The following is a 27,319-nucleotide window of genomic DNA, read 5'->3' on the forward strand; positions in this document are numbered from 1 at the left end:
GGGTTTTTTATGGGCCAAGGATTCATGAATACGTTTTATAATGTTCTATGTATTTCCCCTCACTTTTACATGTGTGTCTTGATTGAGTAGACTAATTCTATTGACTGCTTTCATGCATCATGCCCTGCTGTCATTGAGCTCTCGTCTGTCCCCTCAAGGGACTTACAGTCTCCAGGCGGGAAGATTCTTACCCCGTTAACCATAGGTCACAGGAGCAATGAGTTGGGAGCACGGAGAGCAGAGGGATGAATTCTGCTTTGTGTACTCAGTAGAGACCTAGCGAGGAGGTACCATTGGAACTCCACTCTGGTGAGGCTGTTCTCCACCTAACAAGATCGCAGAGGTATGCACCCTGCCATCACAGCAGAGAATCCTTCTCTGTGTCTGTTCCAATCCTGATTGCCAGCCCACAGCTCTCAAGGTTAAAAGCCATGCTAAAAGCAATAGACTCCAGTCCTTCACTTAACAATTATTTTTCTTCAACCATTAAGGGTTGCACTAACATAAAAGCATAAGAGATGTCATTGGAGCCCGTGGCTCATTCACCGTGATATTTTATGTCCAGTGATTTCAAGAAGCATTGTGTAAAGGTGGATGATTGTCCTCCTGGACCACAAGCTGCATCACAAGACAGGGAGACCTTTCTTACACAGAAGCACCCCCAAACATCACTCTGCATTAAGAGCCAAATGCCCTTAAGTACATCCAATCCTGCTTGAACTGGCCCTAGTCACTGCCACTGCCTCGGAAAACAAATTTCCTAAGTCAGCACACCGTGCCTTCTAGGAGAGCACTACTTTCTCCTCTTTGGCCTGAAATCTAAAGGGTGCATGCTTGAGGTCAAACACAAGCACATTCTCCATCTGTTTGCTCCAGAGTGGGTATGCCTCAACCACGGCACTGTTGAATTGGTGGGGTCTCCGCGTGCAGCTGTCTTTGATTTTGCAGTCCAGTGTGCATGGAGTTAATTATACAATTGCTGGCCTCTCTCCCTCGAAACCTTGTTTATTGTGATCCCGCCTGGACTAAACACAAATTAGTAATGAGGGCCTCAGGGCTTGCCTGGCTAGGTTTTGCTGTCCAGTGTCCTGCCACCTTCTTCACTGTGCATTCTTGCTCCTTCCTCTCTGCTGCTTTGTAAACATCTGAGTACCCTGTAATGTTTGTGCACTAAAAGGAAAAGAAGTTTTGTAAATGAAAGTTTTCAAACTAACCCAAGTCCAGGTAGAAATCTTACACTTTTTTTCAACCTCCATCCAGCCCAGAAGTCTTCACAAGTGTGTCCACATTCTGAGTGTGTCATCATGTTTGCAGACTTCTGCTTTTACAACTTCTTCTGGGGCTTGCGTTGAACAAATGTCAACCCTACAGAAACTCTGGTGGGCATGAGACCTAGAAAGAGCTCCATTTTAGGAACTGGCAGTGTCTGCTTCCTCTTCTTCCTCATGTCTGGGGAATTCAGAGGCACACACAGCTGCTCACTTCTTATTGATGATTTCTTCTGATAAAACAATGCCCCAAAAGGAAGCACACGAGGTTTCCCAACAGGTGTTCTTTCTTGGCTTTGTGGTCAACATCATATGCTCATAGTCCATGAAGATCAAGAAACCCATGAGTCAGGGTGACCAGATCCACGTTCAGTACACTCACTCACACACACACACACATACTGCTCTTCTCTCTGAACCATAAACTCTCTGAGCGTTGCTTCTATCTGTAGCATCCACATCTCTAATCTGCCCCAGTGCCTGACAGAATGGCTTTGCCAGCAGTATTCAAGTAAATGCTGATGAATGTATGAACACAAGTTAAGCAAGATGGCGTCCCTGTTATATAAGTGGGGGTGGTAACACATGGACTCCAATTTAGGGTGAAGAAGGTGGTCCTTGCACCAGGGCTTGCAGGATTAGTAGGACTTAGACGGGAGCGAGGAGGGCCATGAGTTCCAGAAGAGAGAAGACAGAGCAGGGTTCAGAGGCAGGAGAGGGTTTCTTTCCCCTTCATCACAGTGGCAGGACAGAGTGTGAAGATAGAGGCCAGTCCAGCCTACAGAATCTTGGATCCTTGAGTGACCTCATGACACCCACCATCTGAAGGAGGCAAACTCTCAGAAGTAAGCTTTTGCACAAGCTCTCTTAGCTCCAGGCCCACAAGCTTGTGTTTCCTACCAAATACTCCCATCACCATAACAACCCATATACCAGGGAGAGCATCTGCAGCTGCAGAGCAACCGGCAGCCGTTTGGCACATTGGCCAGCCAATTACTGACAGCGAGGCCATACCCCCTCAGGCCCCAGAGCCTTCCTATGAATTTCAGCGTTGGGTCCACTTTCTGAGCCCTGTGATTCATTTATGAACAGGCAGCTTCTGGTTAATGGCAGTTTCCCCTTGGCCTTGAATCCTCTGCTTAAGGAGTGTGCCCAGCCCCCAATTTCTTCTACCTAGAACAAATTGTTAACCTCACAAGCCATCTATCTGCCTGCAGGAATGCAGAGGGCAGGCAGAGGTCTTAGAGGAAACAGTGAGACATAAAGTTGGAAAGTGGTTGGGGCAGATTTTGGAGGCGTGGGGCTGCCCAGGGAAGGGGTTAAGATGTTCTGCTAAAGGCAGGGTGGGGGTGGGGGAAGGTGGAAGCGTTTTGAGCTGACCTGGATATTTTAGGATGCTCAGTCTGGTTAGAGGTGTGATGAATGGATCACAGGTCTCGGTGACTTGATTCTCTTCAGCGCACAAACATTCATTTAGTGTCTGCTGCATGCTAGGCATGCAGCCGAACTTCAGAGAAAGACAAGGCCGTGCACTGGAGGCGCACACAGTCTAGGTTGTGGACAGCCACATCGCCTGCTGGGCAAAGGAGACGACCCTTGGGCTGAGTTAGTGCAGCACAAAATCAGTGGGCAGGTTCATATAAGGGGAGTTGAGCCGGACAGAGCCTGAGAAAGTACCCCTGTCCACCGAGACTTGCCAACGTCCTCCACAGAGTTAGTTAAGCAGCCACAGGGCTTGGGTCTCCTAAGGTCAAACCCTCGCTCCTTATGCAGTTCTAGGCTGCAGCTCCAGGCTCAGAGGACATAGAGGAGATTCAGGAGGGAAATGCCATTGTCAGGACAGCATCACTAAGCTGATCCCCCAAGGAGGTCAGATTCGTTTGTACCGTATTTGATTCATGTCACAATAACAATCTGATTCATTTCTGTTGGTTTTTTTTTTATAGTCCTACAGAATTTTATTTATAAAACTTTCAATAGACACCTAAGATTTGTTGTTTAAAATCAAAGCCCAAACTAGCCTCCTTTTCGTCTTGCATTTAGCTGCAGTTTCAGTTCTGGCCCAATCCATTTGATATTGAATGACCAGAATGGCCACACAGGGCGAGTGGAAAGGGTCAGACCGCAATCTAGACCCTTTGGCTTTGTGTCTAGCTGTCCGGCCTTGGGCCCGGGGCCTGGGTGCGCCTCCAAGAACCCAGGAAGAGGAGGCAGCCAGGCTTTTGGAGGGCCTTTTTTGACTTGGCATTGCAAAGACTGGCAGGGCCACCTTCCTCTCAGCCCACTCCTAGGTTGGCTGTCATACTTACCCCAAGGTCCCCCATGGGAGGCCACTGTCCTCACCACCACAAGCCAGAAAGAATCCTGAGTCCAGAAGTGATCTGGGCATCATCTGGTCCAAAATGCTTATTTAACAGATTAAAACCAACAGTAACAAGGTGAAGAATGATATGATTATGAATTATGGAAAGATTAGGAAGACGCCTATGTGACTGGCTTTGGATTGGAGGCATCAGAAGGCACTCATGTTAAATACAGAGCGGTGTGGGATCAATGGGCCAAGAAGCAGTGACTCCCCAGGACCAGTGAGCATACCTAACCCCCAGATCTTGGTTTCTAAATGCCGTTTTCTGCTAAGGGGAGTCAGGGCTGATTCCAGGGCTGGGGCTTGGAAAGTACCAGAGGAGACTGGAACATCTTGTTTTGCCAGGAAGTAAGGAAGTGCCCCAGAGTGATAGGGATATGTCAGAGGAGCCCAGGAGCCCCCTTGATGAGACTCCCACTGGCCAAATTGGGGACTAGTTGAGCATCAAAAGAAATAATGATAATAATGAATTATAATGCTTAGAATAAAACGGAATCCATGAGTCCATAGTGATACTTAAAAGGAGCAGATAGTGGGGGGCACCCTTCTGTATGGAAGAATGCCAGGGAACAAATGTAGAAGGAATGGTGGTTTTAGAAAAGTCACCACTTTGCAACCACGAATGTACTAATTGAGTCAGGCCAAGATGCTAAAACTATTGGGTGAAATGATGTAGGAACACAAGATATTCGCTAGGCTCAGGATATCACCCCACAGACTGCTTGTTAATCACAAAGCGTAAAATGTACCTTAACAAAGGAGGGCTCTATCTGACAGACGCCACCTTAACCAAGGGGTCAGACTTGGCATCACCATTCAAGGAGTAACCTGACGTCAGATGCCCTCTGGTGGGGTTCCATGGGTAAGACTCAACATTGTCTGAGATTTTTGCCAAAAATGCTTAACTTGAATCTAAACAATAGGAAACAATTGAGTAAATTCAGATTATGGGATATTCCACAAGACAACTGGAATGACGTGAAAAATTGCAATGCCAAAGTTGAAAAAGACATAAAAAAGCATGAGGACTCTTCTAGATTCAAAACAAGTAAAGAGACATGACAACTAAACACAATGTGTGATTCTTGATGGGATCCTGGATCAGGACACAGAATAGTTATAAAAGACATTTCTGGGATAATTGGGAATATTTGAACATGGACTGGATTTGATGATACTGTATTGATTTCATTTCTTGGAAATGATAAGTATATGGTTGTCATGTAGGAAAAAATTCTTGTTCTTCAGAGATACATGCTGAAGTATTTAGGGGTGCGGTGCCAAGATTGCTTGCAAAAGATTCAGCAAAAAATGAAAAGTGTGGGGCCAGCCCCATGGCCTAGTGGTTAAGTTCACCATGTTCTGCTTTGGCAGCCTGGGTTCAGCTCCTGGGCACAGACCTACACCACTTGATGTTGGCCATGGTGTGGCAGCAACCCACATACAAAATAGAGGAAGACTAACATAGATGTTAGCTCAGGGCAAATCTTCCTTAGCCAAAAAAAAAAAGTATGTGTGGAGAGAGAAAGGAGAGAAAGCAAATGTGGCAACATATTAGCAAGTGGTAAATCTAGGTGAGGGATAGATGAATGGGTATTCTAGTCCACCTTTTCTGCGGTTCTGAAACTTTTCAAAGCAAAAAATCGTGAGAGGAAACATTAAGGATAATAAAAACAGACCCAAAGCAGTAGAGTGACTTGTCTAAAAAAAAGATCAACTGAGTCTAAAACTTCATTCTCTTGTCCCCAAATCCAGTATGCTATCTCCCATCCCTCTTCATCCAGGTGAATGGAGAGAGAGACAGACAGACAGAGACAGAGTCCCTCATCCCCTTGGTTCAAGGATGAGAGCTCTAAGAGAGTGTTGTAGACCCAGCCTTTCCAATCCTGGCTACTTAGCCAAGGAAGACAAAGACAAGACACACATCGCCATCTATTGGCCAGATAAGGAGGTCTGTCTGCTGCTGCCAATTTTGAAAGCAAACATCCCATGTTATTGGTGTCTTTCCCACCGTCCGCCTGGTTGTAGCATTTTCCCATTTGCGAAGCACTCAGTTTTGTTTCTCTAATTTTCTGATACGGATTTCCAACTGCTTTGGAGAAACAGGCCAAAAAGCCAATTTCTTCCTCCCAGAAACCTAATTGAGCCCCAAATTCTTTGATACTCAAGAAGAAAGAGAAAAGCCTGTTCATGTATATTTAACTAGGTCTCTTTACCACGCGACACCAGCGAACCAAACCACCAGGCTTTCTGACTCTCACCTGTGGAAATAAACAAAGGCCAATCAAATGAGAAAAGCATAGGCGATTTATTCAGAGCTTGAGGTAGCAAGAGAGTCGGCCATCGGCACTTGCGTTTTGGCAGAGACTCAAAGGCAGACAGAGCAGTGGGAGAGCTTCACAGGGGAAAAAAGGGAAGGCTTCAGGTGTGCCCTGATGGAGGCTGCTGATGGAGAAGCTGCAGGCAGCCAACTAGAGGTGCGGTGTCCCACGTGATTGGTCGGGGTGCATATTTGGCTTCCTCTGGGTTGGTCTAAGTTGGAAGTGGGGACAAAGCCTAGGGAAGCTGTCAGTTATTAATCAAGTCCTGGCCATTCGGGGCCCATGGTTACAGAAGTTATTCTTGAGCTTCCTGGATTGTTACTAGAGATAGCCATCTGCCCTCCTATAAGTTTGCCTTCCTGGGCTATTTTTTTTTTTTTTGGTTTTTATTGAGATTATGATAGTTTACAACCTTGTGAAATTTCAGTTGTACATTACTATTTGTCAGTCATATTGTAGGTGCATCTCTTCACCCTTTCACCCTTTGTGCCCACTTCCCAGCCCCCTTTCCCCTGGTAGCCACTAATCTGTTCTCTTTGTCCATATGTTTAATTTACATGTGTGGGTGGAGCCATACAGAGGTTGTCTTTCTCTATCTGGCTTATTTCATGTAACATAATACCCTCAAGGTCTACCCATGTTGTTGTGAATGGGATGATTTTATCCTTTTTTAGGCCTGAGTAGTATTCCATTGTATATACATACCATGTCTTCTTTATCCAGTCATCAGTTGATGGGCACTTAGGTGGTTTCCATATCTTGGCTATTGTGAATAATGCTGCAATGAACATAGGGGTGCATGGGGCTTTTTGAATTGCTGATCTCAAGTTCTTTGCATAGATACCTAGTAGTGGGATGGCTGGGTCATATGGTATTTCTATTTTTAATTTTTTGAGAAATCTCCGTACTGTTTTCCATAGTGGCTGCACCAGTTTGCATTCCCACCAGCAGTGCATGAGGGTTCCTTTTTCTCCACATCCTCTCCATTTGTTATTTTTTGTTTTGATTATTTTAGCCATTCTAACAGGTGTAAGGTGATATCTTAGTGTAGTTTTGATTTGCATTTCCCTGATGATTAGTGATGATGAGCATCTTTTCATGTGCCTATTGGCCATCTGTATATCTTCTTTGGAGAAATGTCTGTTCATGTCTCTTGCCCGTTTTTTGATCTGGTTGTTTTATTTTTTTGTCATTGAGCTGTGTGAGTTCCTTATATATTATGGAGATTAACTCTTTGTTGGATATATGATTTGCAAATATTTTTTCCCAGTTGGTGGATTGTTTTTTTGTTTCAATCTTGTTTTCCCTTGCCTTGAAGAAGCTCTTTAGTCTGATGAAGTCCCATTTGTTTATTCTTTCTACTGTTTCCCTTTTTGGAGAAGACATGGTGTCCAAAAAGATCCTTTTAAGACTGATCTCAAAGAGTGTACTGCCTATATTTTCTTCTAGAAGTCTTATGGTTTCAGGTCTTACCTTTAAGTCTCTGATCCATTTTGAGTTTATTTTTGTGACTGGTGTAAAAGAATGGTCGATTTTCATTCTTCTTCATGTGGCTGTCCAGTTTTAGCAGCACCATGTGTTAAAGAGACTTTCTTCTCTTCATCGTATGCCCTCAGCTCTTCCTGGGCTGTTATTACAGATAAGGGGCTTGGTTTCCTGGGAAGGTTGCTGCAGGTTTTGGGTCATAGTTCTCTTTTCACATACGGCCTGGCCATGGTCTGTTTGCATACTCATCTCTCACTTTGGAGGCAGCCTGTCCACAAGCACCCAGTGTAGAGCCTGGCGTGGTGCAGGCAGCTGCAGGCGGCAGCAGCTCCATCACAGGGAAGAGAGCCCTGAAGGGAGGGCAGAAGACCCAGGTTTGGGTCTCAGCCTTCTCCAGTCTGGGGAGGCGCCTCCAAGTTTGCATGGCCTCCTCTGTACAGAGCAGGGGCCGTTCCTGCTGCACTTCCTGCCTGGCTGTGATCTGCCCTGTAAAAGGTGACACTGAACCCACGTGCTCCCTCTAGAGGCTGGAGAGTGAGTAGCTGGAGCCGTGTAGAGATGACCTGAGAGATGCAGGTCCAGATGGGAATAGGTCCCTCCTCAGTGCCGGCCACGGGAGGGACGTGGTCCCAGCATCTTGGGACCCCAGCTAAGATGAGCAGACACACTCCCGCTTGAATGAGTCACTGTTTTATTCCAAGTCGACACTGGCCCTGTGCTCACCGCCACATGTGCTCTTCCCTTTCTCCAACACCCAGCCTCTTCGTGTGAAATGGTCCCACCTCAAGTTGCCCTGGGTGGATCTAGACTGGCTCATAGACATCTCCTGCCAGATCACGGAGCTGGACCTTTCTGCCAACTGCCTGGCTTCCCTCCCCTCGGTCATCCCCTGGGGACTCATCAACCTCCGGAAGCTGAACCTCTCAGACAACCACCTGGGGGAACTGCCCAGTGTGCAGTCATCAGATGAGATCATCTGTTCCAGGTGGGCTCCCACCCCGCGCAGGCCCCCCGAGGGAGAACAGGCTCTGTGCCCTGGCTGCCACCACGGTCCTCCTCCTGCATGTGTTCCCTAATTGTAGTTAGTCATTTTCACAACAAATTTGCAGCTAAAATGGGAGAAGGAAGTTCTTCCTGCCCCTGTGCAAGCACTTGGGAACAAGGTCTCCGCTTCCTTTCCAGGTGAACACAGAGAGGTCCAGAGGGGTGGTTTGTCTGGCCCATATTTACACTGCTCACTGGCAGCCACGTGCACCCGCTTGCCTGAGATGCCCAGTCTTGTGGACGCAGACAGGAAAAAGAGGAGGGGGCCTGAAAACTTATGGGCTGGCGGAGGCCGTGGGGCCCAGAGGCAGCAGCTCTTATCCCGCCTCCCAGGAAAGTGGGAAGGTCCTCAGAGAAAGAGTTAACCCTGCAGGGCTCTGGCAGCAGGTGGGCGTGTAGGCAGCTCCTGTCTCCTGCTTTGGGAGCCTGGAAGAGGTCTGAGCCTTCCCCCTGAGGCCTCGCGGCAAGGGGAAGGACCTTACCCTCCCTGATGTGTTGATGATACATACTTGCAAAGCTTGTTCCCTAAAGGATTTGAGCTGATTTCAAAAGCTAAACCTCTAAGTGAAGAAAGAAAGAACATTAGAAAGAGCTTAAGGTCAGCAGGAACCATGGGGAAGCCCACAGACAAAAAATTAAAGACCAGGTGCCGTCCAAGTGGAGGTCCTTAACCGGGGCCATCGAGGGTCTGAAAAGTTAAAAGCCCCGCTCTGTGGTCTTCCAGCAGCTCTCAGGGCACCTGCTCATTTCGCTGTCACATACATGAGAAAGGTTCACATCCCTACCAGTCAGTGAGACCAGGGTCAGCCCGAGAGAGATTTGACTTACTTTGTCTACACAGGACATGGTAACAGTTAATGCAATGATTAAAAATCGTATTACTGCATTTTCAATGTACCCTCTTTAGCCTTGTGCAAGGAGGAAGAGAGAAATACGTTTACAGAGAGCTATGTTACAATGGTGCTTCACCTCTTTCTTCTGATGCCTTGACTGACTTCTCCCCCAACCACAGGCTGCTAGAAGTTGACATTTCCAGCAACAAGCTGTCCCATCTCCCGCCAGGATTCTTGCACCTCTCAAAACTTCAAAAACTGACAGCGTCAAAAAATTATTTAGAAAAATTGTTTGAAGAAGAAAGTGGTATGTTTTATCATCAGTGACCTGACTTCATTTGTCATTTTTTTCTTAATAGGATATTTTTACCAATTCATACCTTTCTTTTTCCCCAGCCACTAACTGGATTGGTTTGCGGAAGCTACAGGAACTTGATATTTCTGACAATAAATTGACAGAACTCCCTGCGCTTTTCCTTCATTCTTTCAAATCACTCAATTGTCTGAATGTCTCTAGAAACAACCTGAAGGTGTTTCCAGAAGCCTGGGCCTGCCCTTTGGTTAGTATGGGAATCATGAAAGGTGCAGTCACTCTGCTTCCCCCTTCTGCTCCCCGAACTCTTCGGGTGCTGTCTCGCTTCCTCCCCTAGGCGGCCACACTGGGCAGCAGGATTGTTGTTCCCATGTATAGGCGAGCAGTGTCACTCACCAACCAGCAGCCGACTGTCTCGGGCGGGTCACTCACCTGAAAGCCAGCCCACTGGCTCTGGGCTTGAGATTCATACCCTTAATACCCACAGAACTGTCCACAGTTAACGCACAGGATGAGTTCTGCCCAAAAGTGGGGGTTCAGTTCCCTTAGGACAGCTATAAAATAAGAATAAAGAAAAGAAGAAGAAATGCCCTGCATCCATAGCACTGCTAATTAAACGCTGGTTTTGCTTCTTGGGAAGTTTGCTTGTGAAAACTAAGGGAACAGCATGAAGAATATTTGTGTTTTAGTGCTGTTTGTTTTAAACCAGAAAATTCTCCATCACTAGCATTAACATTTCCAGCTTAAACATATGTTTGTGGGAAACTAGCTCCTCTCGAGAGCACAGTCCTGAACTGTCCCATTATTTCCAAGAACAATGGGCCAGACACTCTGGAAGGAAGGGAAAGGACTATGAGCCGCCTGTCTCCCCCAGGAAACCATTCCTGTCCCTTCCTGGGAGCAGGGACAGGAAAATGGGCCAATGACAGTTTGTAACCTCTCAACTAACTGAATCATATTTATTCGAGGTTTATTGTAATGGTCTGATTTTTAACATCAAATTCAGAAGCAGTCTTTTTCATAGGCACCACTGCATTTAAAAAACTAATTCATATCTCATTCTCTTTCTTGTCAAACTCCTAGAAATGTTGTAAAGCATCCAAAAACGCCCTGGAATCTCTGCCAGACAAAATGGCCATCTTTTGGAAAAATCATCTTAAGGATGTCGATTTCTCAGAAAACGAACTCAAAGAAGTTCCCCTGGGGCTTTTTCAGCTCGACGTGAGTCTAATGGCCCTTTATTTGTCGTTTTCAGCTTTTGTGAGAAAATCACTCCATATTGCAGTGAAGTCTGTGTGCTTCTCCTGAGCTTCTGAGACAAAAGGAAAAAAAAAGGTTGAAAGAAAAGTTTAACTGTCAAAAATATACCTGGTTATGAGCAGAGGTTGAGAGAAAACGTGCAAAATGAGAACACCTATGCAAGGGCAGTGGGATTATGGGTTTTTATCCTCCAGGACTTTCTTTAATGTTGACGATTGTAAGCCCAGCCCCCAGCCCCTCTACCTGACCTTGCCTGGCTCTGCCCCTTCTCGGCTCCTGGGTGGGCCCCCCAGGTGGCCGGCGCATGAGGAAGAGGGAGCACTGACGTGCGGGCCCTTCGTGTGCCTGCCTCCCTCCCCAGAGGTGGCAGAACTGGAATTCCTGGGGGTTAGAAGCTTCTTTGGACGTGAATTCAGGAAAGTGCCTTTTTCCAGAGCCTTGTGTCCCCGCCCACCCTCCCTACCCCACAGCATGGGGCTGCTTTCTCACTGCAGGTTATGTCTGTTTTCCCCCACTCAAATGCAACCCTCTCAAGGCAGAGCATGGCTCATTCCTCACTTGGCGCCCAGGCCAGCCCCAGAGCCAGGCCTGATGTGTGTTTGCTGAAGCCACAGGGCGGCCCCTGGTTGAGCATACAGACCTCCGCCCCCAGTGCTGCCCTGCCGGCCACCTGGCCCCATGGGCTCTGCTCCAAGGCCCAGTGCACGGCCCCCCACGTCCAGGGATCCCTAAAAGGCAGCGAAGGCCCTTCAACATGCATGTGCTCAGGAAGGAGGGCCATCAAGTCACAGGTACTGGGGCAAACAGAGGCAAAGAAAGGACCTCTGGGTGTGTCCATTGCAGGGGGATGCTAGTGCGTAAGAAGACCAGTCACTATTATCCACAGGGGCACCCCTGGCCAAAAGTTCACATCCACCGCCCAACCTCTGTTCTTGAGGAAGAGCCCCTGCACAGGTCCCCTGTTCTGAGTCTGTTTCCTCTTATTTCACACCAACAGCTAGCTGACTCGGTTTCCAGTTCCCACCGCAGCCAGAAGCAGCAAATCAAGAGGGAAAGAGCCCTGTACAGGACCTGACCACTCAGCCCTGTGGGAATTCATGTTCCTCTTCCAGATGGGGGTCAGGGAGGGCCTCCACTACCCCACTGCTGGTCCTGGGCCTGGCATGGGCAGGGCTCTAATAAGACATTCAGTGGATGGGCTGGCCGCAGGAGCTGCCCCTGATTCTGATGGTGGGAGCTGGCCTGGACCCCTTCCACAAAGGGGAAGACAAAAGTGTGCAGAGTAAGGAGTGTAGGGGAGGAAGACATTTCCTCTACCCGCTGTGGGTTCTTCTGGCCAGAGAATGAATTAAATTCACATGAGACAGAATAACAGGAGAAAATTAAACAAAGCTTTATAACATGTATACATGGGAGAGGCTCAGGCAACCTGAGCAACTTGCCAAAATGGCTGAAGCCCCCACCTTAAATATCATCCTCAGCTAAAGACAAAGGAGGAGGTTGGTGGCGGTTGGGGGTGGGGAAGTCAGTTACAGGAGATTACCACACAAGTACAGTAAACAAGATGCAGATTTAAGTCCTTGCCTTTGGCATTGATTAAGAGTGTCTAGAGATAAAGTCATTCCCCTTCACAAAGGGTAAGTAAACTCTGCTTTTCAGAGTTTCTTTCCTGTCTGCAGTTTATTAAAAGTAACCAGACCCAAAAAATCCTCATGCCAAAGAGACATCTCTTGGAGTGGCCAATTCCCCTCCCCCACAGGGGATTAAAGTGGGGTGACCTGCTGGCCCCCCTGAGCCACCCCCATTGTGGATGGAATAGTTGGTGTCCCTGGGGATGACGTCAGGAAAGAGTTATAATCTGCCCCCTATGCTCTCATTAAAGTAAAACGCGTAACAAGTCCAAGGGCAGAGCCTTTCCCCTCGGTGATGGGTTTGCCTGCAGAGCCTGCATGAGGTTGGTGGACATAGAGGGCAGGGGCCAGGCGGTCAACGAGAGCACCGCAGGCACAACAGTGGCCCGGGGCACCAGGCCAGCAGAGGGAGCAGGACTGGGGAGGTCACCCTCGGTGTCACTGCTGCCACCCTGCCCTGTCTGGGGCATCACCTGGGCCAGCCCAAGGCAGCATCATGCTGTGCCCCCACCCGTGGTGACATCAAGGCCTCCAGGACCTTCAGAGTCAGTTGCTGTTCCCAAGACAGACCCACAGATAGTCATCATTCTTAAGAAGCCTCCACACTGAGAAGTACTGGGACTCCTTTCCTTCTGGAATAATTGCCTCCCACTGATCTGGAGGCAGGGCCCTCCTGTAAATTGTCCCGTCTGCTCTGTTTGGTATAACTTCCTGAGTTCTCAGACACTCCTGGACTCACCGTGAAGGTGACTGGGCTGTACTCATTGGGCTGCCCTGTCACGGACCTGACCTTGCTCTTCAGTTCTCCTCACCTTTGGGATTTGACAGCATCTTTTCCTCTCTCTGTCTGTCCCAGACCCTCATGTTCTTGAGGTTACAGGGAAACCAGCTGGTGGCACTGCCACCTCAAGAGAAGTGGACCTGCAGACAACTCAAAACACTGGATCTCTCCAGAAACCTGTTCGGCAAGTAAGTAGGGGTCTCCATCCCTGGCAGCTTCTGAAATGTGTGTGGCTACAGTCGGGTAGATGCTTGGGGTGGCATCTCTGTTAGCTAGTTAGGGCTGCTGTGACAAAATGCCACGCGTTGTTTGAGGGGCTGAAACAACAGACATTTATTTCCTCACAGTTCTGGAGACTGGAAATCCGAGGTCAAGGTACCGGCAGGGTTGGCTTCTCCTGAGGCCTCTCTCCTTGGCACATAGATGGCTTAGATGGCCGCCTTCTCCCTGGGTCCTCACGTGGTCATCCCTCTGTGTGTGTCTGTGTCCTAATCTCCTCTTCCTATAGGGACATCAGTCAGATTGGATTACAGTCCATTCACATGACCTCATTTTACCTTAATCACCTCTGTAAAGACCCATCTCCAAATGCAGTCACATTCTGAGGTCCTGGGGGTCAGGACTTCAACATATGAGTTTCAAGGAGGAGAGGCAGAATTCAGCCCATAACAGTATCCTCCCATTTCTAATTTTTTTTCTAAAGATTTTATTTTTCCTTTTTCTCCCAAAGCCCCCCGGCACATAGTTATGTATTTTTAGTTGTGGGTCCTTCTAGTTGTGGTACATGGGATGCCACCTCAGCATGGCCTGATGAGTGGTGCCATGTCCACACAGGATTCGAGCTAGTGAAACCCAGGGCCATTGAAGCGGAGGTGCGAGCCCAACCACTCGCCATGGGGCCGGCCCCATCATTTCTAATTTTTAAAGGCTCCTAGAGAATCTCCTCACTTCAGCCTAACCTCTCATTCTGTTCAAAAGTTTTTGCCGATCACTAACCGATACCTAGATAGAATAAAAAGTGTGCCCCCAAGGTCTTCTAATAAGAGGTGAAAATCTCGGGACAAGCCCAGCTGACCCTCGGGGCCCAGGAGACCAGCCTTCCTGGTTCACTTGCTGAAGGCCACTTCCGCAGTGTCTCAGCAGAACTCACACCCCAAAGAGAAGTCCCCCGTGTGCAGCATAAACTGGAGCAGCCACTGGAATGGGCCTTCCTGCCAGGCACAGAAAAGCTCACACCTGCCTGAAATGGAAAAGCTCCAGAATGGAAACCACCAGTCATGCCAGCGTTAGATCACCCTCTGTGGATGTTTTTCCCCCAAAAGACTCCTGAGCACAGCTGGTGCAATTAGCGGGCAGTAGCTATTGAGGCTTACACATCAGCTGCGGGGAGCCCAAACACCCTGCTGATGGAATTTTCTCCCGAGTCTCTGCATGCTTTGGCATTGTATAGTCATAGCCAAAATAATAATGTTTTTGTCGTGCTTTCCTCAAATTTTGACGTTTTTTGCCCCTACAGAAATGAAGACGGACTTAAAACAAAGCGGATTTCCTTTTTCACCACCAGAGGCCGCCAGCGTTCAGGGACTGAGCCAGGTGTGTGTCAGAGCTGGGAGGCGAGACAGCTGGGCAGGCTGCTCCCTGCTCCACCAGGAGGGGGTCGCCCTTCTATGGGGCTTTCCCCTGCAATGCCCTGTGGGAGTGCCAGACATGGTCACGTTTGACTGAAAAGGCTGGAAGTGAACTGTGCCCATTGCTCGTGTCACACGTGTGGCCTGCAAGTATCCTGAAACCCCCTTTCCTGTCTGCAGTCCAGAGACTAGTAGCTGCTGTGTGGGGATGGCCTGCTGCGTGTGAGCACTGCCCTAGACACGTTAAATATGTTCGAGTCTTTCTTTAAGCCTTACAACATGAGCTATAGATTGTGGTTTCCCATTTTGCGGATGAGGAAACCAAGGCTCCCGGAGTATCTTACTCGGCTTGAGCTTCCATAACAAAGTGCCACAGCCTGTGTGGCTTAAACAGCAGAAACATTACCTCACAGTTCTGGATGCTGGAAGCCTAGATCAGGGTGCCAGCATGGTTAGGTCCTGGTGAGAGCTCTCCTGCTGGCTTGCAGATGGCTGCCTTCTTGCTGTGTCTCACATAGCAGAGAGAGAGAGCAAGCTCTCTGGTGTCTCTTCTTATAAGGGCACTAATATCATGGGAGTTCCATCTCGTGACCTCATCCAACCCTAATCACCTCCCAAAAACCCTTTCTCCTAATGCCATCACATTGGGGGTTAGGGCTTCAATGTATGGAATTGGGGAGACACAATTCAGTCTGTAGCAGAGGGGTTGACTCATGTCACATGGCGGCTTGGTGGCAGAGCCAGGTTTCGTGCTAGCCCTGTGGGACTCCAGCACTGGAGCCAGGGGGACAGCACTATGAAGTCTTTACTGCCACGCTGCAGCATCTCGTGAAGTCCACACGGGAGCACAGCCACCCCCAGTCCCACAGGCCGTCCTGGCTAGGCTGAGATCCCAGAGGGGCTTGGGGTCTGTCCCCAAATTCATCAGAAACAGAACTTTCCCTAGAATATTTGTACTGGTCACACAACAAGGACACTTCAGCAGAGACTGTTTCTAGGAAAACAAGTTCTTCTCGTTGGTTGTCTTCTGTGAGGTACCAGGAGGAGGTGTGGACCTGTCCTTCACAAACAACCAGCCCTACTTTTTAACCTGAAAGCTAAGCCTTCTAAAGCCAGCCACGCTCACAGAAATACCCCTCAGGATGCTGCCCCATAGAACAGGAACCAATATTTAGGTCATTTTAAACGTAATACAACTTTCTTCCTCAGCCTAATAGATCTAAGTTGGCAAGTGCCCTTTAAGTACAGATCATGTGAGGTGGGCTTAAGAAATGCCACAGGGGCCAAGACACCTTTGCAAGAGGTGAACCAAATGGTCTGTCCACCTGTTGCCCTTTTTGATGATCTGATGTGCGTGTGTATACATATGATATGCACATGTCAGTCATGTATGACTGTATGTACATATGACTGAAAAAGGAACACAACATCAGTGGAACAGGTAAGCATCCAGACACAGACCTAAGTAAATACGAGAACTTAATATGTGACCAAGGAGGCGTTTCAGTGTAGTGGGAAAGATTGTTTTACTGTTTCAGTAAATGGTGCTGGTGTAGTGCTCGGCCGGCTGGAAGGGAAAATCATGATGCTGGATGCTACCTTACAGCAATCACAAAAATGTCCACAGGGGTGGCAGCTTTCAGTGTAAAAGAAAAATAAAACATTTAAAAGAATATATGTATAATTTGGGGATGGGGAACGCCTTTAAAAACTAGGTGGGAAATCCAGAACTCATTTAAAAAAGGCCAAAATCTTGGACTTTGTAAAAATTGAAAAGCTTTTGTTCAGTGAAAGGCCTCATAAACAAAGTCATAATGCAAACAGACTGAGAAGAAATATTGGCAACACAAATGGTTGCAACATACATTGGCTTAAGTCCTTAATATACAAAGACTGCTTACAAATTGATTTGAAAAAGACAACCCAATAGGCAAAAAATGGACAATGAATATAAACAGTTCACAGAAAAGGAAGTGCAGATGGCCCAGCAACAAATGAAAAGGCCCTGCACCACACTAATAGGGAAATATGATTAGGAATTTCATCACTGATCCTTTTTAAAACTTTGGACTTAGGACTTTGGAAATTGAATCTGGACATAGGGATTTCACTTAGGAGGAAGGAGAAACAAACACCTTCTTCTCATTAATGCCAAAATGGGGTGATGGGCATGAGAAGCCTTGCGGGTATGGATCTCAGTCCTGCTTCCATCGCTGTGGGTTGAGCCTCATATGTTTGGGTTGACCAGAAACATGTCCCCAGTTTAGAAATGCAGACCATGCAGAAGTGCACGAGGAGGTGGGCCCAACCCCCACTGGGGCCAGCTACTCCCCCAGGAAGCCACCAGAGTACAAGGACAAAGGCACATAACGAAAAGCGCATAGGAACATGTACTGATGTTCTGGAAAACGATTTTGCTGGTGGCCTGCAGGAGCGTGTCTGGGGAGCTAGGTGAGGAAGCCACACCTCTTGGGAGTTTCCCTGGCAGAAATGGATCATGGCCTTGGCATATGACAAAGGCCTCTTGATTTTTTAAATTTTGTCTAGAAAGTTGAGGCTCACACCCTGGTGAAAAGAAGGAGGCCCATTGCAAACCCTTTTCCTCAGTAGGATTATTCTCTCGGGGGGCCGTTGACCCTTGGGTAAGGAATTGTCTATAAAAGATAACTTGTTTGCAGATGAATAGTAAAATTCCAAGTAGATTTATGTACGTTCAAGTAGTCTTATTTGTGCAGTGGCCTCATCCAAAAATAATTTGGATGGCCATTTTTACGGTAAAATTTAGACCAGCAGAGTCATAAATAACTTATGAATAAATAACTGCAGTTCATAAATACCTCGAGCTGTGCTCTCCCCACTCCGGTTTCCATAGTTTCCACCTGGGCCAGGGGGCCTCTGACAGGTGTTGCCTCCGTCTGCAGTACAAGCTCCTATTCCATCTGTCTGCTGCTTAAAGAGGCTTCATAAACACCAAGGTGAAACTTTAAAATTGGAAAGCACGGAGGCCGGGTGCTCAGAATGTGGCCTCTGGGAAGAAAGTGAGCCTTTCTAATGACTGACGTTCTTTTAATGTGAATTAGGGCAAGCTAAAGTTGATCCTTCTTTTTCATTGAAAAACAAAAGCAGCCTTTTTGGACATTTCCTTATGGAACAGGGTCTAGGACAAAGCCATCTTTAGAGTCTGCTGTTCCTCTATTTCCCTGGGGGCACTGCCTTGAGTCCCGTTCACATTGCGGCTGGCTGGGCAGATTTTCCAGGTGCCCATTTCGGCATTCTGTTATCGTCTCTCCCAGAACATTCTCTGAGGCCAGGTTACCCCATCACCATTGATGCCGCAGCGACATGTATGGAGAAAAGCCAGCGCTAAGGGGGAAGTTGTGATCAAGGACAGAGGAACACCGATTGAGCCCAACAAAAGAGTCCGCGTCTCTATCTCGCGTGCCTGGCAGAGAACCGAGGGAGAGGGCTGTCAGCCAGTTGTTTTATCTGAATGCTCCGGGCTGCAAGGGACCGTTGGGGCTGCGCTGTCCTGCCCCCTCTCCCCGCCTTAGGAGGGAGGATAAAGCCCTCAGAGGTTCTGCTGAAACCCAAACCTCTGATTCCCATCAGGGTGTGTTTCCAAGCTCTCCGCCGCATTCTTTCTCAACACACACTCCGGTGCCCGTGGAAACAGCAGATTTGACGTGATTTTCATGGTAATCTCGTAATTAGCCTAATTAATGAAGCCACTTAAATACTAGACAGTTGGCTTGTTTTTCAGAGAGTGCCATCTTAGGAAGTATGAAAACTGAGCCCATATAATTATGTTTTAGTTAACGAGCCTCTTTTAATTGAAGAAGTAACACATGTACATGGTAAACAACACTTTTGAACAGTACCAGAAAGCACGGAATGAGTCTCCCATCTCCTAGTAATTCCCCTCCCCAGAGACAACTGTGGAATTTCATGTGTCTCTGGTAACAATTATGTTTGTGTCTAACATACATGTGTGCCATATACATATATATGTGCACACATGCCTATAACCGCATGTAACATATATACATGCATATGGGCATGTGTGAAATGTGTGCACATGTCTATAACATCATATAACATGCACACGCATTTGTGCATATATGTGCACACTCACCTATAACATCATATAACATGCACACGTTTGTGCATGTGATATGTGTACACACACCTGTAACATTGTATAACATGTACATGCGTTTGTGTGTGTAACATGTGTACACACACCTGTAACACCATATAACATACACGTGCATTTGTGCATGTGATATGTGTATGCCTATAACACCATATAACATGTACATGCATTTGCACATATGTGGTGTGTGTACACATACGTATAACATCATACAACATATTTACAAGCATTTATGTGTTGCAATGTGTGTAAAAATGCCTGTAACATCATATGCCACATTACATGCATTGTGTATGTGTGCACATGCATACGACATCATGTGACATATTTGCATATACCTGTGGTGTGTGTACACACCTGTATATAACATACATAAATGGAGTGTGTGTTTGCTCACGTCTGCACACGTTTTGTGGTATACAAATTAAGCCTCTAGATACCTGATTCCACACCTTGCTTTTTCGATTCACCAGTATCTCTTGAGTATCACTTCATACCCGTACATGTAGACCTGCCCCGTGCTTTATAATAGTCGTATATTATCCCGTTACACATTGAACCAACCACCTGTGGGTGGCTGTCTTCTATCTTTGCCATTACAGTGTGCCACTGAGTGTCCTTGTTCTCACGTCTGCCACACATGCAATGATGTATGTAGGACATCCTAGAACTAGAGTCCCTAGGTCGATAAGATGAGCATCTCGTTCTGACAGACTTGCCAGAGGTGGCACCATTTTATACACCCATCTGGCCTCCACGCCATGCTAGTCCAGAAATATTTTCAAATGTACCGCCTGTTTTGCCATTTCTTTGCAGCATGCGTGCTAGAATTTCCAGCCTTCCTAAGTGAGTCTTTGGAAGTCCTTTGTCTGAACGACAATCACCTGGACATAGTCCCGCCCTCAGTTTGCCTACTGAAGAGCTTATCAGAACTCTACTTGGGGAAGTAAGTATACAGCCGCACTGGCCCTCTAGCCCTTCTTGCCCAGGGAGGCAGAATGTCCTCCTGTAAACCGTCTGAGGATGCAGAAGCCAGGGAGAAAGAAGCCATCTATTTACCAAGAAGCAGCAGTGGGATTTTTAGAACCAGGCTTAGTCAAGGAGATGGGGTGGGGTGGGGGCGTGGAGGATGGGTAATGAGGCAGTGATGTGCACTTTGCCACTATACTCAGTCACAGTGAGAACTGCTCCATCATTCATCCTTTCATTTATTGAGTACCTACAGCCAGGCACTGCCGGGGGCGGAGGGGTTCAGACAGTGTGAAAAACTTGGTGAAGATATAAGGTAATTCAGGTCACATTGGCTTTTCAAGAAGAGGTAGTAATAATCTTTATGGTAGTGTAATGAATAGAAGAGACAGGAAAGTTGGGGGAGGGGACCCAGTTCTAAGCCATGGGGATGTGCAAAGACAGAGCTGCCATTTGTACCACTGACTTTCCAGGGAGAAAGGCTTTGGAATTAGTATTTAAATGGAACACTCGAAACCAGGGCCCAAGACATCGGGCATGGGGTGCAGGTTGTTGGTGGCCCCTGCAGGCCCCAGAGGCTGACCTGTGTGTGTGGTGTGTGTTCTCCTGTGGTGTGTTTGTGCCCTCAGCAATCCTGGCCTCCGGGAGCTCCCTCCCGAGCTGGGGCAGCTGGGCAACCTGTGGCAGTTGGACGTTGAAGACCTGAACATCAGCAACGTGCCTGCAGAGATCAGAAAAGAAGGTAGGTTTCCTCGGCATCACTCTCTTGGAAAGACAGCTCAAGCCCAGTTGTTAAGGACCTGGGTTGGAAATACCTGGGGGACCCGTGGAGCCCAGCTCTGGTCTCCGTGTTTGTGAAGATGCTGTATAATGATCCAGAAAGCAGTAGTGGCTGAGGGCCATTGTATTGCGATTGACCATGTGATAAAACTATGACCCTACAGACGGCAAGGGTGTTGTCTTTAGGTCCTTGACTTTTAGACTTCAGTTTTGGGGTGATTGGTATATCACTTTCCCTTTATCAGACCCAATAGTCCTCTCAACTCACCCCATTAAAACACATAGAAATGTTCCTTCAAGACACTATTTTGTTTCCAAGAGATGTGAGCATATTCCTACCTATAGGTCAGCGGCAGCATCTACTTTTCCCTTCTGTGATTCTGCATAGGCCCCAAAGCAATGTTGTCTTACCTGCGTGCCCAGCTGCGGAGAGCGGAGAAGTGCAAGCTGATGAAGATGATCATTGTGGGTCCTCCGCGCCAGGGCAAGTCCACCCTCCTGGAGATCTTGCAGACGGGGAGGGCCCCCCAGGTGGTGCACGGCGAGGCCACCATCAGGACCACCAAGTGGGAGCTCCAGAGGCCAGCTGGCTCGAGAGCCAAGGTCAAGGATGGTCGGCGTGCTCAGTCGCCATGGGTGGGAGGGAACTTCCCTGGGCCCCTTCTCCCTTCTCTCCACAGTCCAAGATTTTCTCAGCCCGGTGTCTGAGACCCAGGATATTTGCAGGGGCCACTGCGTGCTGTTTCAAACCAGCTCCTGCCAAGGGCAGTGAATAATTTCTTAACATGACCTTATAGTTTTTCTGTTATAGCTAAGTTGAGGCTCTGAGACAGTGGTTCTTAACTCTGGCTGTCTGTTAGATTTCTTTGATGAGCTTTTAAAGACAGCAGTGGCTCCAAAGATTGCGATTCAAGTCGTCTGGTGTAGGGCCGCTCCCCAGGCCTACAAACGAACTACTACCATCGGCAGTGAGACACACCATCACCTGCTCCAAATGGGGAGGCTGAGAAAGCACCCCTGGAGTGAGGACACTGTGCTCCCTGACACCTGCTTTCACCCCAAGCTCTGAAAAGTCTAGTTTTTAAGCCCAATTTAAAATGAATCTTTCAATGAACCTGTTAATCATCCTGTTTTCCATTCAGTATGCGACAAATGAAAATGAAAATGGCCTTGCACTTGAGTCAGAGAAAGGAGTCTGTGGGATACTGTTGGGACAGAACACAGCACAGGGCCGTTAGCTGTTTCTCCCAGAGCGGGGAACGAACACACGCTGATAATGCTTCCCTTACGTGTGGCCGTATTCATGGTTACACAGAGCCACGCAGGGATCCAGCTGCAAGGAGGCTGTGGAAAACCAAGGGGCCTTGAGGCCAGAGGCTGCGTGATTGTCCTCACAGCCCCCGGCCCCGTGCCAGCTACAGACAGGTTTTGCTGCGGAGTCTTTCACACAAAATCACTTTCCAAGTCAGAGAGATGTAAGTCAAGTCCTTAGGCATTTAAACCGAGTCTATATTTTAACAGGGACTCAGAAACTGGTCCTCTGAAAAACAAAGTCCGCCTGTTAGGGCCAGAACAGTCAAATAATCAATACTAGCCACCCCCCCAACACCCCAGGAGTGAACCCAGCTAACTCACGTCTGAAGGTTTTCTCAAGTAACCACAGTCCCTGGATTCCCTCCTGCTTTTTTAAGCAATTATTCATTGTCACTTTCTTCCTTCTGTTCTTTAGCAAATGGTTGTCAGAAGCCTGAGGGGTGAATTATTATTTCCATTTTTGCTGTCCTTCAGCACCCCCCCCCCTTCTGCCATCATTAAAGTTTCCCCCTCCTTTCGTGGGAGGACAACCACCTGAGCTTTCCAACGCCGAGCCCGTAACTCTCTCTGTGGCTGGGCCCTCAGCCAGTTTAGAACAGCTGTCTGTTTTCATCTCTGTACAAAAGCAGGCCAGACTGCAGCATCGTGGAAACGAGTCTTTGCTACAGAGAACTGCAGGCTTAGCTGCTCGGGCCAGACTCTGACCTCATAGAACGATAGAGAAACCACCGTTTAGACAGCCTTTCCCGGCAGCCCAACAGCTAATCTTTTGTTTGATTTCCCCGTCAGGGCAGTTTCCCATCATCCTTGGTGGGCGCCGCCCTCTGACCTACACGAGTTCGGAGGCCCGTCTCCTTGGCCTTGCCCTCGCACAGATGGAGGTTAAGCCTTGGTGCGAGCGCTGACGTCAGCACCAGGGCTTCCTCCAGCAGGATGGCTCCTGACCATCTGAAGCCGAGGTGGAGGCAGGACAATGCCCTCCAATGTTCCACAGACACAGAGAGACACAAACGACCCCACCCTCGGGAACCGGCGTCTAGGGCCTGGTCCCCTGCTCTGTTAGCAGGAGAGGGAAGCCTCCAGAAGCCCACCTCTGTGTCTCTGGGCCCCTTCCCTCGCTTAGATTACTGATTCCTGACACCAACGGCAGGGCAGGCAAAGCTTTCCCACTGTCGTGTCTTTCTCAGGCCCCCAAGTGCAGTGTTCAAAGCGATCAGTTACCTGAATTTGATTGACTAAAATCTTGGTTTCTAAAACACCTCCTTGTCCCTGCCTTGTCGCTCAAGTAGGTTGAGTCCGTGGAGTTCAACGTCTGGGACATCGGCGGGCCCGCCAGCATGGCCACGGTCAACCAGTGCTTCTTCACAGATAAGGCCCTGTATGTGGTAGTCTGGAACCTGGCGCTGGGGGAGGAGGCTGTGGCCAACCTCCAGTTCTGGCTGCTCAACATCGAGGTAAGGAGGCGCCAGCCCTCCATCCTCAGTCCCCAGAGTGTCACAGGGGTCCAGCCACTTCTCTGAAGCATCCCCCTTTATTGAGGAAAAAAATAAATCGTTAGGGAGAAATGCTTTGCATTTTGGTGGGCTCTCACAGAGGGCCCCCAAATCATAGGTCACAAGGAAGCCCTGAAAACCCTTCTCGGCCAGATGGTGGGTGGTGTGCTTAGAATTTTCTTCTACCTTAAATTTAAGAGCCCCCCCCCCCCCGCCCCACCTTGGGCTCAAAAGGGAGAAGCGTCCACTCTCAAGTGTAAAGGTGATGGGCGCCTGGATGCAGGCCACTGCCTCAGGTAGCTGACGCACTGTCTGAAGGGATCAGAAATCCAGCCTCATGGGAGGAGTCATGGGTGCCTCACACACCCCTCAGTGTCATTACAGGCCCTCAAGGCTTACAGAGAGGAATGCAGGGCACTGGCTGGGTGATGACAGGCTGAGGGAGGGCCACGGTGTCCAGGGTCGCACACCCGTGCTCCAGGGGAGCTGTTCCTGTCCCTTGTTTGAGTCAAGGGAGCTGGTGCTCAGCCGCAGGGCTCTCTCTCACAGGCCAAGGCCCCAAACGCCGTGGTGCTGGTCGTCGGAACACACCTGGACTTGATCGAAACCAAGTTCCGTGTGGAGAGAATCGCGACACTGCGGGCCTACGTGCTGGCGCTCTGCCGCTCGCCCTCCGGGTCCAGGGCCACCGGCTTCCCAGACATCACCTTCAAACACTTACAGTGAGTGTCCCCCAGCCTCCTGCTCACTCCGACCTCACACCTGGCATGGCTGCCAGTCCCTCACTTCTTCATCTTCCTGGGGATGCCTGGGACCTGCCCGCGGAGGGCTCCTGAGCCAGGGGCTGGGCTCCTCTGGGGCCCCTTCCAGGGTTAAGGGTCGCAGCTTGACCCCTAGAGCTGACCCAGCCCTGGGGAGGGTGAGAACCTACTAGAGGCCTGGCAGGGCAGGGTCTGGAAACGTCCTCTCTGTGCTTCCTTTCTGGCTCCACCCACCACCCCACAGTGGCCAGTGCCGAGCATGCGCAGCCCCCATGGGACCAGGAGATGTAAACTTGTTCACCACCCGTTACATCTATTGATCACTGATCAAGAACAGATCCCAGGTGTGGTCCTGGTCCTGGCCCCATATTCGGTCTGAGTGGTCCAGAAGGGGCTGGGATGGGGGAGGTCAGAGTCAGGGTCAGGATGGGTCACTGCCTATGGGACCAGCGTCCTGGGCTTGTTGCTTCTCCTACCTCCAGTCCTTGGACTTTCACGACAGCCCTGTAGATTATGGGGATTGTTGTGCCCACTTTGCAGATGATGAAACTGAGGCTCAGTGAGTTACATAAGCATTCTCTAATGGAAAGAAAGTGTGTGTTGCTGCAGCTGCAGTGGTGGCTCTCGGTTTCCTCACTCTGCATGGAATGCCACTGATGATGCGCAGGCCAGCCTGGGGACACATCAGCCTGGCTCAGAATGCAGGGTGGGGCTTTCAGGAATTCTTCCTGTGCCCTTCAGGATGCCCCCCAAGTCTGTGATAGTAGGAATGCTGGCTCTGGGTCCTGGATCCACCCTGAGTCTACTCCTTTCCAGCATATGTCCTTGGGGGTCACCTTATAGCTGCGTGCCGCACTTGCTTCCTTTGTAAAATGGGCACACTGGGAAGACAGCCTAATGTGACATATCATGGAGCTCCAAGCACAGTGCTTTGCACCAAGCAAGGCCTCAATAAATTTCTGTCTTTCATGAGTTCCCCCACTTGCCTGTGTTTGGGAAGAAACCCTTGGGAAAACAGAGATGCTGCAACGCTTATCAGAGAGGGGAGGTGTGATGGATAAGCACGGTTCTTCTTTGCACTCACAGCGAGCTTTCCTGTAAGAGCCTGGAAGGTCAGGAAGGGCTGCGACAGCTGATCTTCCACGTCACGTGCAGCATGAAGGACGTGGGCAGCACCATCGGCTGCCAGCGACTTGCCGGGAGGCTGGTGGGTTCCTCCCTCATCCACTTGAAACCAGAGGGGCCTGCTTCCCATTTGTGAGGGAACTCATACTCCCCCCCTCTCTACTGTAAAATACTGATGCTGTGTCACCGGGCTCGGTGGTCCCAGTGTCAGCAGTTTCTTGGGGAAGGAGATGGGGCAGTGAGAGGAAACAACGTTCCACCTTCTCCAGCCCCAGGAGGGTGGCAGGCGGGGCTGGGCTGGCCAGGGCCTTGGGACCTGAGGGGCCCAGCCTTGCCCACCTGTCCCCCAGATCCCCAGGAGCTACCTGAGCCTCCAGGAGGCTGTGCTGGCGGAGCAGCAGCGACGCAGCCTGAGCGACGACGTGCAGTACCTGACTGACAGGCAGTTGGAGCAGCTGGTGGAGCAGACGCCCTGCAACGACATCAAGGACTACGAGGACCTGCAGTCCGGTGGGTGGGCCAGGAGGGTGGGCGGGCACAGGCATGGGGCCCCCAGAAACAGGACTCAAATTTTTCACCACTCTGTGCATGTCTGCAAGTGACCACAGAAGCACTGTGGGTATGGATTTTGGGATCAGAAATAAATTTTAACTAGTAGGCAGATTTGCAAAGATGGAATCTATGAATAATGGGGGTGGATCCACTGTAGCTCCCCAGCTGGCCGTCAGATCAGCTCTTTGGCAAGAGTTACGCGGTGCTGTTAGAGAACCTGTGAGGGGCTGCTTGCAGGTCTGAAGGGCCTTGCATGTTGGGAGTATTGGTTGCTTCCTACAAGAATTCATGACCCGGCCACCTTGGGAATAGGTCACCCAGAGTCCCTTTTGGCCTTGGTCTGACACTGCCCCTCCTCCCCTTCTCTGGACAGCCATCAGCTTCCTCATAGAAACTGGCACCCTACTCCACTTCCCGGACACCAGCCACGGCCTGAGGAACCTCTACTTCCTCGACCCCATTTGGTTGTCCGAATGTCTGCAGAGGATCTTCAACATCAAGGGCTCCCGGTCGGTGGCCAAGAATGGGGTCATCCGGGCGGAGGACCTCAGGATGCTCCTGGTCGGGACTGGCTTCACGCAGCAGACAGAAGAGCAGTACTTCCAGTTCCTGGCCAAGTTTGAGATCGCCCTGCCCGTCGCCAATGACAGGTGAGGCCACAGACCGAGCTGTGCGGGCTACTCCCTGGAGGAGAGAGTCAGGACTGGGGCCGCTGGTGGCTTAAACAAGATTTCCAGGGACAGGCCATGGCGATAACCTGCCTGCCTGGGCTGGGGCCACAGTGGGGTGGGAATTCAAAGAAATTCTGGGCCAGGGAATTCAAAGAAATCCATTTAGTGAAAAGGTGTAGGGAAATATGCAAGCATTAAAAATAACTGGTTCACCTTTTAGGGGGTTGACTGATTGGTTATTTGCTGAATAAAAGTGGAGTAAGTGATGAGGATGTACGTGCTCATTACACATCCTGGCTTCAAATGTAGGGAGGGCAGTGGCTGCGGGGCATGGGTCCCGTCCAGTGATGCTCCGCCCTAAACAGCTTGAGTACAGCTGAGTACAGTGTCTCCTTGCTCTAATTTCAGTTTCAGCCACTTCCTGGGTCTGATGCTGATGTTGGCCATGAGGCAGCGGCCAGGATCCCAAATCCACAGACCTTTCCCATGCGCCTACCATACAACATGTACCACCCTGCCCCCCAACCCCAGATCTTGAGGGGGATGCCCGCTGGAGACTCCTGGGGAGCTGG

The 27,319-nt window shown here is 49.3% G+C and overlaps 1 protein-coding gene across 3 annotated transcripts in view; it reads left to right on the top strand.

The window, feature by feature from the left end:
* LRRK1 (leucine rich repeat kinase 1) overlaps positions 1-27,319 on the top strand; it is a 121,204-nt gene that overhangs the window by 65,327 nt on the left and 28,558 nt on the right. For all 3 annotated transcript variants that reach the window (XM_070620299.1, XM_070620307.1, XM_070620316.1), the window contains 14 exons: positions 8,198-8,424; positions 9,496-9,623; positions 9,713-9,876; positions 10,713-10,850; positions 13,377-13,489; positions 14,818-14,894; positions 19,899-20,028; positions 20,681-20,793; positions 21,220-21,434; positions 23,435-23,599; positions 24,188-24,360; positions 25,486-25,606; positions 25,875-26,034; positions 26,450-26,726. In XM_070620299.1, the coding sequence (XP_070476400.1) occupies positions 8,198-8,424; positions 9,496-9,623; positions 9,713-9,876; positions 10,713-10,850; positions 13,377-13,489; positions 14,818-14,894; positions 19,899-20,028; positions 20,681-20,793; positions 21,220-21,434; positions 23,435-23,599; positions 24,188-24,360; positions 25,486-25,606; positions 25,875-26,034; positions 26,450-26,726 (2,201 nt within the window). The remainder of the gene's footprint in view (positions 1-8,197; positions 8,425-9,495; positions 9,624-9,712; positions 9,877-10,712; positions 10,851-13,376; positions 13,490-14,817; positions 14,895-19,898; positions 20,029-20,680; positions 20,794-21,219; positions 21,435-23,434; positions 23,600-24,187; positions 24,361-25,485; positions 25,607-25,874; positions 26,035-26,449; positions 26,727-27,319) is intronic.

This window comes from Equus przewalskii, chromosome 1 (genome assembly GCF_037783145.1).
Source record: "Equus przewalskii isolate Varuska chromosome 1, EquPr2, whole genome shotgun sequence".
NCBI classification, from domain to species: Eukaryota; Metazoa; Chordata; class Mammalia; order Perissodactyla; family Equidae; genus Equus; species Equus przewalskii.